The sequence below is a fragment of the Prosopis cineraria genome, unplaced genomic scaffold (genome assembly GCF_029017545.1).
Source record: "Prosopis cineraria cultivar Desert tree isolate PC_DT_omini unplaced genomic scaffold, ASM2901754v1 PC12, whole genome shotgun sequence".
Classification (NCBI taxonomy): domain Eukaryota; kingdom Viridiplantae; phylum Streptophyta; class Magnoliopsida; order Fabales; family Fabaceae; genus Prosopis; species Prosopis cineraria.
The window spans coordinates 36,807,677-36,820,830 of NW_026555343.1; the positions used below are offsets into that span (position 1 = coordinate 36,807,677).

At 29.2% G+C, this 13,154-nt stretch overlaps 1 protein-coding gene and 1 pseudogene across 1 annotated transcript; one reads left to right on the forward strand and one right to left on the reverse strand.

Moving 5' to 3' along the window:
- Positions 1-105: 105 nt before the first annotated feature.
- Positions 106-4,181, reverse strand: LOC129288614 (coatomer subunit beta'-1-like). The gene is made up of 10 exons (XM_054925280.1): positions 3,991-4,181; positions 3,521-3,541; positions 3,343-3,404; positions 2,891-2,945; positions 2,730-2,766; positions 2,316-2,641; positions 2,077-2,208; positions 1,842-1,990; positions 1,480-1,548; positions 106-1,375 (listed from the first exon to the last, which is right to left on the reverse strand). The coding sequence occupies exons 1-10, from the start codon at positions 3,991-3,993 to the stop codon at positions 1,297-1,299; spliced, it is 933 nt and encodes a 310-aa protein (XP_054781255.1). The 5' UTR covers positions 3,994-4,181; the 3' UTR covers positions 106-1,296.
- A 6,109-nt stretch (positions 4,182-10,290) lies between these two features.
- Positions 10,291-11,118, forward strand: LOC129289301 (metalloendoproteinase 1-like; annotated as a pseudogene).
- The last annotated feature ends 2,036 nt before the right edge of the window (positions 11,119-13,154 follow it).

Consider the following 13,154-nt stretch of genomic DNA (forward strand, 5'->3'; position numbering starts at 1 on the left):
GTTGTGCAAAAGTCTCGTGGTCTCGTTCGGTTCGGTCCGACCCATGAAAATCCGGTTCTGTCCAGTCTTATAAAATACTGGTCCTATAGGACCAAAAAGACCAAAAAGATAGGACTGATTTTTTAGGTAAGACCAGACTAGAGACCAAGCATCTAGACTAAGTGGTCCGGTTTGGTCCTATATAATTATGTTAATATAATTAAAATTAATTTATAAATTATTAATTAATAAGCCTTAGAAAAAAAGGTCTTAATCCTACCTTGCACTTTGCACTCTGATCGAAAAAAAAACCTTAACACTGTTACTCAACAGCACTTAGTGTCTCAGCCATTCACTCAACTTTGCTCTCATTCTCAATTTCTTCAGTGCGCCAAAGCCCTAGCCCCTGCCTTGCACTTTGCACTCTGATCTTGATCTGTTTGAACTTTGAAGGAACATGTCTGTGGGCTGATTTTTATTACTTCTGTTCTTGCTAATTTTTTTTCCTCTGGTCTATTTTTGGTCTTTCCTTTGATTTTTTTACTGAAGTTATGTATTTAAATCATTTGGAGTTTGGACTGTAATTAAAATATTATTTTCTTAGTTTTAGAAATTATTATGGATTTATTATGATTATAAGTATTTTTATTATCTTAATTGAGTTTGTTAAGTTGAAATAGATTATTGGTCATCATAGAGGAAAAAAAAGAAAAAAAAAGGCCAAGTGAGTATTGAACTAACAGGATCAATCTCCCAGTCCTATGGACCAAGTCCAGTCTTGTTAATCTTCGGGTTTTCACAGGACCAGATCGGACTACGGGTTACCTAAGCCAATCCTTTTCATGAAAAGGACCAGACTCTGGGTTAGGCTAAAGTTCAGTCACGTCTAGTCTTTTGTGCAGCCTTAACGTGTACGATGGAATATATGAAATAATAATTGAAGTAACTCATGTTGAACCCCGCACCAACAACTTGCTTCAACCATGGACAAGGGCAGCAAAGCATTTCTTCTTTGTAATAAAATATTATATCATAGGTTTTAATTTATTATGCATGCATTTTAAATATTAAAAGTTATTTATTTTTAGTCTTAATTAAATTCATTGAAATATATTTCACCTAAAAATAACAGAGAGATAGACACAGAAAAGTGGGCCTCACTTCTAATAATATGGATTTCATAGAAGTGAAGCCCACCTTTAAGTGTTTATCTTTATATCTATACTTCAAGTGAATTTCAAGAAATTCAAGCTGGTTTTTTTCTTGTGGTCTTTGATTGAAAGTCTCCTTTTTATTTCAGCCTTGTCCTTGCTAGTTTTATTTGCCAGCATCAAGGTGTTGAGAAGAGCAATCAAACTTCACTATGATGAATCCTTTGTCACATCCAAAAGCAAGCCTGCAGAAAATGAGTAGTGATTTTAATCAGTAACAATATTAGTTTTTGAGTTCTATATATAGTTTGCCTCAGTCAACGAAATGTTCAAAGAACTTAAAACTTACTCATGTGATCCTTTCTTGTATCCAATACTCCATACCCTCTCCAGACCAAAGTTCAACGTGGTTTGAAGCCTACAAGTCAATGATAACAATTAATTATATGTTCATTCCATGGGCTAAAAGTAAAATAAGAAGCCAATAAAAGTTAGTTCAATTGATAAAAATTTGACTCATAATCTATAAGGCTCATGGTTCAAATCTTATTGCCGATATGAGGACCTTTTTGAAAGACAATATGTAAATATTTAAATGCTCTTTTAAGCCTCGAGACATGTCCTAGTCTTGGTGAGATTTTAAAACCCAACTCACCTAAATTTTATCTTATGAAAAATAAAACTAAAATGAGAAGAGAGCAAGAGAGTTACCTATAAGTGACAGCATCCCATATTTTAACAATATTATCCTCTGAAGCTGTGATAAGAATAGGAAACTCGGGATGGGCACAAATTGCCGTAACATTGTTTTCATGTCCTTCCAATGTTTGTACAATGTCTTTAGTATGATAATCCCAAACCTGTTAAAATGTGAATTTAGGTGTTGAAGAAGAATCTTTCAAATCCTTATAAACAATGAAATCAAAGAATAATTTCACTGACAAACCTTAGCAGTGTAATCATCAGAGCCACTCAACAAATATTGTTTGTCATTGCTTGCGAAATACTCAACACAATCCACCCCTTTCAAGTGTCCTTCCAAGGTAAAGTTTGGAGTTGAGGAGTTTAGATTCAAAATCTACAAAAAGAGAAGAGAGAAAGAGAGACACAATTGAAGCAAACTGATAATTAATGAACTGAAAATTCAAATTTTAAGAGATTAATTTGCCACTAATAAGACACTACCTTCAAAGTGCCATCAAGGGAAGCACTTGCAAAGCAAAATGCATCATTTGGATTTAATGAAACTTGCATCACATAATGAGAATGGCCTTCAAAGTTCTGAATACTTGACCAACCTTTTGTCCAATCCCAAACCTTCAGAACTTGATCATCAGAAGCTGATATCACATATGGCAGGGTGGGATGTACAGCCAAACTCCTTATGAAATCTTTATGAGCCTCAAATTCTGTCACCTTCTCCATGTTGTTGTAATCGTAGACACGGATCAATTTGTCGTCTGTTGCAGCTACAACCCAGTTTTTGCGAGCTATGAACTTAGCTGATCTCACTGAAGCATTCAAAAGGCAAGAAAACAAACAAAGTTAACTAAGTCAGGTGTTAAAACCACCCAAGTATTGCTGCATTATGACCTTTACCTGGTGATTCGCTGACCTTGAAAGACTTTTCTCCGGTCTGTAATAAGACCAAGTTAGAAAGGAATGCCTTTTTCAAAGTTTTACTGAGAAACTCAGATATTGGAAGATACAGAACACATATTATTTCAAATGTTTCTCCTTTCTAGAATTCTTATTCTTACCTTGGTATTGTAGTTCCAAATGGAAATAGTTCCTGAATACAAACCCAGTAGAATCCTGCATGAGAAAATTTACCACTTATAATAAGTACAACTCCGTTTTTATTTGTAAGAAAAACTATCACTTTTTATTAATTTTTTTATATAAAAAAAATCACATATTTTAATAAGCATTTATTACACATTTTCTAAATCATCCTTCATAATTTACATTAACGAGAAATAATTAATGCATACTTATGTTGATTAATATAGAGTATTTTAGTTTAATTTTTTTATTTTCAGATATAATTATTATGGTTAACCAATTTTCTTAAACTGTATGATACAATTTTCTTTTCTCTTGTATATAGAAACGGAGAGAGTATTTGTCTAGAAATATTGCCTTCAGGGTCTAGAATTCTTATTAGAGTAGAATATGAAGAAGACATAGGTGAATTAGATGTGTTATTTACCATGGTTCAGTTGGATGCAGATCAACAGACTTCACTCTTTCTGAGTTCTGAACAAATTCATTCTGATGCAGAAAAGTTCAGCAGCAAAATGTTAACAAGAATATAAATCAAGAAGAAAAATTTGATCAACACAACAGATAAGTAGAGTTGTAGATATAGTTTTTGTAAATAGCAGTACCTCAATCTGAAGCGAGAAAGCCTGCTCGGACAAAATCATACAAAGAAAAAAGAAGCACAAATTAGTCCACAGCTGACAAGTTCATAATTTACCTTTTATGATTTTCTTTGTTTTTTTTTCTTGGGCCTATGTGGGTGCAAATAAAGTTTATTGTAAACGGAACCGAAATATCTTGGGTAGATGTTTTCAAGAATCAAGAGGGTAGAGGCATATCCTTAATTGGATAAAACAAAAAAAGTTATTAGCAAAGATGACTTGTAATAATAATAAGATATTCCAAAAAGCTCAACCAATCATATCATGAGCACAAATTAATGTTACTCATAAATGTTGGCAAAATAAAAAACTATAGCCAGGTGGAAAAGTTCTTGAGCTTGTGAACCCCATTTCAGTTGTAAAGATTCCCAAAGTGGGACTCATGACATAAATATGAGAAAATACAATATTAAGAGTAGAATATGATGACCCACCATTCTGAAGAGGAAGAAATGTGGGAGCAAAATGTCAAATATGATTGTGGATATCCAAAGACGTGGAGCAGTGTTGCTTGAACTTGAAGTGTGGGAGGATTGAGGAAGTTAGCTATATATACAAACACGCAGGAGAGGAAAGAGATGCTTCGCAGCTAAGGAATGGAAATGCTTTGTCAAAATGGACAAATAAAACGCAGATCAGATCAGAATAGTCTTCCATTCTGTGTCTGTCAATATCTCATGCATTTGCGTACGTAGATTGCTCTTGCGCGTTGGAATGGGCGGCGGAGATTGAGTTTCCAAGCTCGTCGTCATCGTCGTAGAGAGTGAGTTGATCATCAAGAGCAGACACAAGGGAAAGATATGGTTCAATGAATCAAAGGTGAGAATTTCTATACCCCCGCTTTTTGAATATTCAACCTTCAACGAGTCAAATTCTTAACGCCATCTCTTCTCCGTAGAATGTATTTTAAATTTTAAATAAAAAAAGATTAATTTACCCTTGTTCTACTCTCTCCTCTCAATTTTAAGACCTTTAAATAATTAATTATAAAAATATTTAAATATATAATTGAGGTGAAGCGAGGAAGGCAACAAGCATTGAAGCAAGGAGGGAGAGAGGGACAGGGAAGAGAGAAAAGAAAAGAGAGAGAAAATGCAATTATATTCAATAATCAAATCTGAAAACAACTATTTATAGAATCCTACAAACATTAAAATAATAATAAATAATAATTTAAATTGAAATTTCAAATCTTAATCTAGTTAGTATAGATATCTTATTTTATTTAATATAATTTTTAATTATTAAAAATAAAGAAAATAAAACCATAGATATTGAACCACAGAAAATCAATTCATTATATTTCATCAATTTTCTTAAAATACCATATTAAAATTAGTGTTTATAAAATAAATAAAACATGATATTGAATAATGGAAAAGACCTGGATACTTAGCATTTTAAACTTAATAAAGCGTTCTCTAATCAAATTAAAACAAGTGAATCTTAAAATGTTAATGATGTTAAAAATAAGAGCTTTTTAAGAAATAAATCATACATAAAATATTTTGGAGCTTTTGTAAATATGACCCACATTATAAGATCAAATTAAGTAAAAAGCTCAATATTTATTACATTTTATATTATGCTCAATTTATCATATTTACTAATGATAAACTTCTTATAAATTTTTAAATTTGTAATAATAAAACCTTTGTATATCAATAATAAATCCTTGTATATCAATATGAACCAATCACACTCCTAAATTTTTAAAAATTTAGTCCATATTTTTTGGATATAAGATTATTTTTGATCAGTGGACCAATTTATTCAAATATTTACATATCTTAATTTAATTAGAAATAAATACTTTAAATATATAAAGATAATATAAAATTTTTCTTCTTGAATAATTTATTCCTAATTATATTAAATCCCTATTTCATTAAGTGTTTTTATTTTCTTTTGATACATAAGGAAAAAACAAAGTATGTTATTTTTATTTTTATTTCATTAAGTTCTTTTTAACATTTGTGTTCCAAATATTATTTTATCCAACTTATATACTTAAATTTAAAAATTATTAAACAAATAAGATTACATAATTTTAAATTAAAATGTGACTAAAAATGTTAAGAATAGATCCATTAAATTTTTTCAACCTAAATAATTTGTAGACGACCATATACGTTAAAGAAGTGTATTTTAAATTAAAATACAGGACTCAACAATCAATTAACCATTGAATTGATAGAAATATCTAATCTTTAAAATAAAAAAGAGATTTGTAACTTAAAACTATTGATTATAAAAAAATTGTATAGATTTTAATAATAAAATAAAATTGTCTGTAATTAAGTTAAAATATATTAGAGATGAGTGTATTTTATTATATGATTATGAATTTTTTTAGTACAAATCCAAGTTATTAATTTTATTGTATGACTATGAATTGGATTAATCAAAGCTACGTGGGCACACACATTATAGGACACACAGCCAATAGAATTAGCCCTTATATGAGATCCCTGCCTATAGGTTTTTTTAAAAGATATATGGCATGAATTCTGCTTTATCATTTGTCATTTATAGATTTTTCTTTTCAGTAAAATACAATAACTATCCTTTTATTTTGCTAAAATTATAGAGATCTTTTCTCTATTTTCAAAACCTATTCTTTAGTATAATCCTTAATATCATTAGGAATATTCCGTTGAATATTTTAATATAATTTTATTTTTTATTAATTTGTAATTATGTTAAAAAATTTAAAATTATTAATTTTCCTTTTTATGATCTAATTGTCTACTCTCTCCCCCAATTCAAAAAATTTTTAAACAATTAAGTGTGTCCATATTTAAATAAATTAATTAAAATTTTTGTTTTAAAATTAATGAAATTTAAATAAAAATAAAATAAATTATATTGAGTATTTTTTTGGTAATTACAGATATCTTCTTATTGAAAGTAATCTTATATAAGGCATGATTTGGTATTAAATATATACAACTTTCTTAGCAAGAATTCAAACCTTGGTTAGATTTTCATAATTTTTTAGTTGTGTGTTCAAATATTATTTTAGCCAATTTATATACTTAATTTTTTTAAAAAATATTAAATAAATACATTTAAATAATAAAAAAGTAAAAAAATATGTGCATTAATTTTTGTTGTGTAATGTAATTTGAATGTTTTGTAAACCATATTTATATTTAAAAAGGGATATTTTAGTTTAACATATGTAACTTAATGGTCAATTAATGATTAAGCAGATGGAAATAAAATCTTAAAAATAGAGAAGATGTTTGTATTTTGTAATTATTTATATTAGGAGAAGTTCGTATAGATTTTAAAAATAGAAGGAAGATATATATAATTAAGGCAAAATAAAGGTAGATTAGAGTATTTTACTTTTTTTTTTTTGAAAAAAGGATTTTCTGGCCCGCATAGATTGAGGCCAGAAAAAATCTGCAAAGCTTCAATTTTCAAACAATTATTTTACATATTTTATATTATAAAGTTATTAAGCAATATAAACGATCATATCTTTAATTATTTAATTATGTCTGTTAATTTTAAATAATTAAAATGCAATAACGTAAAATATAGGGTTAAAGGAAAAAAGTATCCTGAATTTTTTTCTCTTATGATTAGAATCAAGAATAAGGGCAGGACTTAGAGGACCGCCCATTTACGCTCATCTTTATAAGGGTTCAGGATTAAAAAAATGATATTTTTTAAAAAAATTAGGCTTTCAAGCCTGGTCCTGAGAGGCCTTGAAAAAAGAGCTTAGGTTTGGACGGCCTTTTTAGGCCCGTTTTTATTTTTTTCTTAAAAAATAAAATATTTTCAATTTTTAAATTGAAATTGAACTTTAGAATAAATATTTATACTTTAAAATTAAAATTTCTATTATTTATTTTTAATTTTTAAATATTATAATTTACGTTTTTAAAAATATATGAAATATTATAATTAAAAATTTTAATTTTTAAAACTTTCAAAAAATAAAATAATAATAAGAAGGGCTTACGGGTATGACCCTGAACCCTTTATATAAAAGCCGAGCTTTAAAAAATAAAGCATTTTGAGAAAATTAGACTTAAGGACTTGAGCCCTTAAGGATGGGCCGAGCCAGGCCGTTTCCCAACTCTATCTATAATGCTTAAAATCCTAAACTTTTTTTTGAATATTTTTTTCTCAAAATTTTTAAAAAGAGAGCATTTTCGCCAACCGTTAAATATTGGGAACATTGAATATTAAAGTAAAGATTGACCAAAGCATTTTACTATTTTGCTCTCCTTCATTTTGCATTTTTGAGTCTTCAATTTTTCTTTTTGTTGGAGAAAGCAAGGTTAAAAACTTTACTGAAAAACAAAATCGGAGACTGAACATGGAAAAAAGGAGGGCAAAATACAAAAATATTATTGGTCAAACTTTAATTTAATAGTCAATGCTTCTAATATTATTTTATTGAAATGCTCTTTTTTTGAAAATTTCAAGGCAAAAATACTTAAAAAAACTTTAGGATATCAGGTGCTCTTAGAAAAAAAATTTCAAGACATTTTTTCGCTTTAAACCTAAACTATAATGGCTTTACATGCGAAGGATAAGGATGAAAAGGCAATTTTACAAGGGATTATATTGAGAATATTTAATTCAAAATAAATAAAGTTTTTTCCAAAAATTTTAAATAAATAAGGTTGAGAAGATAATTCTATGAAGGACTAAAATTAAAGAATATATTTATGAGGGATATGTCATATTGATTCGCGCGCGCACATATATAGTGAGTAGCTATCGAAATGATTTTGATAATTTCTAACGTAAATTTATTAAAAATGCTTTTATTTGGATTTGAATTATAAATAATATATAATTTGTTATTGTTGAAGTTTATATATTTCTTTAATTTGTATAATATCTTGTTACATGCTCTTAAAGATATGTTAACTTAATTACATATTTTCTCTGTTAAAAATTGTAAGACATTTTTAATCGAATCTCACCCTTAATAAAATAGTTACTTACTTTCAAACTAATCCTATTTTTTTATATGTATCCTTATTAAATACCTTACAATAAATATAAAGTCATTTATTAATATAGATATTTTTGAAAAAAATATAATAATTACACTTCAAAAGGCTAAAAATACCTTATATCTTTGAACATTTAACTCCTCAAAAAATGTGAAAACATTTTTAATAGAAAGAGTATATATGTTGATGTTACTTGATAACGTCCCACCTGTGTGAGTTAATACCTCAATTGATTTAATCATTGATCTAATTTTTTTATATGATTATCTTTGGTCATATTTTCAAAAACATTTTCTATACACAAACTCAAATCCAATACCTCATATTTAAATGATCATAACCTCTTTTACTAAGATCTAACGCATTTTGGTTCCATCTTGGTGACAATATTATTAGTATAAAGCACTTCATCTTTTAATCACGTTCTTCTCTTTCCTTTGCACAATCTTCTAGATACAGTTTTCTTAAAATTTTATAAACTTAAAGAGAGATGTTACAATATAAAATTATATATATATTTATATACACAGTCACAAGCAAACAAACAGGGAGAATTACATTCAGCTTTCCAAAAAAAATTTATCATGAACAAGGACCAACAGCAAGTCTTATTAAAAAAAAATAATAGTTATATTCTCATTTTAATAACAAACCATTTTATATTGGTTCTTATCTATGATTAATTTTTTTGAAAGGGAGTTGACTGTCATTTTTTCCACAAACAACAAATTGATTTTGATTCATCTACACCATCGGCTATAATTTAGAAAGAGTATACAATTAAGAGGTAATATTCTACTTTGATGATCACCCAACTATAATATTTACAAAAATAATTTACACCATCTTGTCTTCTCAAAATCATCCGAAATTTAGCCATAATGGGAATGATGACTTTCCACTCACCTTAATAGATAATTACTTTCACACGACTGACACCAACATAACTTTTCAAGACTAAATTTAGAAGTATATAAAAGCAACTTTATATTAAGTGGCATATTTTTATTTTAGCATTAGAAAGTATTTAGGTTTGATTTTTGCAACTTCCTTTTTATACCCTCAACTCTATATCACAAGTAGGTCCAAAATAAGTGAGGATTGAGATACAGTTCTTATTTGTGAGAAATTAATTATACATTCAAACATCACCAATGATATAGAAATAAATTAAATCAGTACAACCAATCAATGTTGATTTAATTGACAATAATTTGGCTCATAATTCACAAGATCACAAGTTCAAATCATGCTTCAAATGTAAGGACCTTATTCATAGACAATCTATTATTTTTGAACCTGAAGCCATGCATGTCCTGATTCTCTTAAGCTCTCAGGACCAACTTACCAAAATTTGATTTTATAAAAATAAAAAATAAAAAACAAACCAGCACAAGCATGCACAAGACGTAAGAACTTAACACACGGTTGCAATATTTAAGTGAGTCGTAAAGCATAATAGAATGTTTATAACATACAAATGATTGATACTCTATGTAAATAGCATATTTTAATTTACACGCAGACACACGAATCATCACTATGATTATCCAAGTGATTAAATCAACTATATTTTTCTATAATAAAATATCCAGTTCGCTACATAAATTATCCACTTGAAGTTTTTGGTAACCATTGTGTGTATATAAACCTCTAAGCGTAACACGGAAAAGTATGCGAAAGAAAAAACCTAAATGTACTAAACTGACCGTTCATTTAATTTTACGTTTGATTATCTTTTAGCTAGCCATGGTGGCAACTAGTATACCTCAAACCCTAATCTTAAGGGTTTTCGTCCTCTTTCTCACTCTCCAGTTTGAAGCCATGGTTCAACCTCGAAGCTTGACAACTGAAGATCTTGCTGTTGCTAAAAACTACCTCGAGGCATTCGGATACCAAGCCAAGAATGACTCGAACCTTCTAGAAGATGTGGAGTCGGCAACGAAAAAGTTTCAGGAGTTTTATAACCTCAACGTTTCTGGGATACTTGATGCTGAAACCATCAAAGCAATGTGAACGGCCAGATGTGGCGTGCCTGACAATAATAATAATACCGAGACATCATCTCTAGGACAACCTACGTGGCCTCCTTCTAAGAGACATCTCACTTACAGCTTCATCAAATCCGACGTTGAGGTTGTGTCTCTTGATATATTGAGACAAGTTTTCCAACAAGCATTCTCACAATGGTCCCAGGTCACTAGTTTCACGTTTGCTGAGGCGGTTAACGGCATGAAATAAGACCTTGTGGTCGGGTTTTATCGTGGAGATCACGGCGATGGTTTTCCGTTCGACGGCCTGGGGAATGTGGTGGCGCATGCTTTTAGACCAACAGATGGAAGGCTTCACTATGATGGTGATGAGAAATGGAGCAACGATGTTCCGCCACCAGGTGAGTCATATGATTTGGTGTGGGTGGCGATTCATGAAATAGGACACCTTCTAGGACTTGATCATAGTGATGATCCGAATGCGATCATGTTTCCTCATATAGATGCAGGGAAAAATAAGACGACTTTGAATGCTGATGATATTGCAAGAATAAAAGGTTATATCCTCATGCAAGCTTTTAATTAATTAATTGGAATTTAAGCAATTGTATCAAGAAGGAATGTTATAATGAATATACAGTACTTTACCTTCAAACTCTAATTTGAATAATCTTATGTGTACTTATATGCATTCATAATTCATCCATGTGAAAATGTTCAAAACCCTCGTATTTCTTAAAAACGCAAAACCCTCTGATATTTGCACCCGATAATAATTTGTGCTACTATTGAAAGACTACCATATTTTACCAATAAGAGCTTTACTTTCTTAAGTCTCAAGCTAGTGTTTAGTTAAATAAATGTTATGCACAATGTCCGCGTTCAAGTAATTAATAAAAGCCCCGTTTCCATATGTTCAAGGCTTAATTTGACTGTATGAGAGGCCAATTAAGTAGTGCGTCTACACACACACATACAGTCACACTTGCAAAGCCATTTACTCGAGATTTATAAGGATGTGATTAAATGTGCGCATATCAAATGATTTTTGTTCACAATCTTTTAGATGTGGTCATTATTATTGACTTAATCTTTCAAAAAGCACAAGAAAAAAAAAGAGGAAAGAAACACCCCCCCAAAACCTCTATGAGCTATGATCTTAGGGCTCAAAAGCCAAAACCAAGAACTTTCTTTTTTTAGTGCTTCAATTTTTATTACAAGTCATTACTCATTTTTAAGTTTTAACTACTTCATTCTTAAATTTTTCAAAAATTACCACTATTTTTTAATATTGTCCTTAATTTAATTTTCAATATTATTTTTGTTGTAAAAGAGACAGTGAAAAAAAAAATCCAATACAAAATTATTTTCAGGAAAAAACCTAATGCTCTAATATTCATTAATTTTCATAATGATCATTGGACCCTTCCTATATTCCATATACAGACTATATGTGACCCAATTTAATCTATGGAAGTTGTATGTCTCTTTCAAATTACATATATAGCCAACGTTTGATTAATTCTCACGTTTTCTTTTTCTATAAGGAGGGGGATAAAAAACAAGTGGTAGCATACAGCCTACAGTTTTATATTGTACCTACAATCTGCGATACCATGCTACGAGGACTAACTATGTGCCATTAGATCATATAAGGTCATTGAAATCCAAAAGAAATAGTTAATAATAGGGAAAAATTTCAAAATACATTGATGAGTTGGTATTTAATTATTGTAAAGGATGATCAAATGTAATTAGATTAAAAGACCGATAAAGCAATTCATGTCTGTTATGCCCTCAAAAAATTGTTTTCTCTTTTTCCCTCACTATAATCTGGTCTATAGCAACTCTCTTCATGTATTTGCCCGTTATTACAGCAAACGCGACAAGCATAGTGACAATTGAGGGCCATAGAATATTAATATTAAATAAAGACTTTCGAGCTGTAAATGACAATTTTTTTTTGCCAAAAAAATATCAAGGTTTTTGATCCGTTTTAGATTTTGAAATCCGAATTGTAAACAGGTCCTTGTTTTACATTAATTACTGTTTTTTTAGGATCCTTAATTTCATTCTTCCCCCTAATATAACAAGCTTATGACCATGAATTCATGGAAATATCTCTTAATATATATATTCACATCACATGAGAAAAACATATTGACATTAACATGTTTCCGTGACAATTTAGGTTGGTGGTAAGTGGGGTAATTACTAAACATTGAGAAGGGGATCAACTCCCTTTTAGTCCTACTTATAAGATAGACTATTTATAAAATAAAGAGAAAATAATTTTTTTCATCTTATTTAAAAGGGAGAATTTCATTTCAAGACAAGATATGTGATTTTATTTCAAATCAGTCCCACACAATTCTAAAATTACACTACAAGGCTAAATAATTAATTGAAAATTATGTTTTGTAGGGAAATGACTAAGCTTCCCTCCAATTAATCTTTAATAACTTGAATTGTTATTTTAACAACATTACTTGTTAACCCAATAAAGGAACATGTTAAAGTATACATTTTACATTTTCAATATTATTTAGTAACAACATGCAACAAACTTGTTAAAATTAAACCTTAACATGATTATTTCTGTTTTAAAAATATTACTTGTAA

Coding starts and splice junctions, on each gene's coding strand:
- LOC129288614 (XM_054925280.1), bottom strand. Junction 2,642..2,729: donor CAAGGTCAGCGAATCACCAG/GTAAAGGTCATA, acceptor TGAATGCTTCAG/TGAGATCAGCTAAGTTCATA. Junction 1,376..1,479: donor TACAAGAAAGGATCACATGA/GTAAGTTTTAAG, acceptor CATTTTCTGCAG/GCTTGCTTTTGGATGTGACA.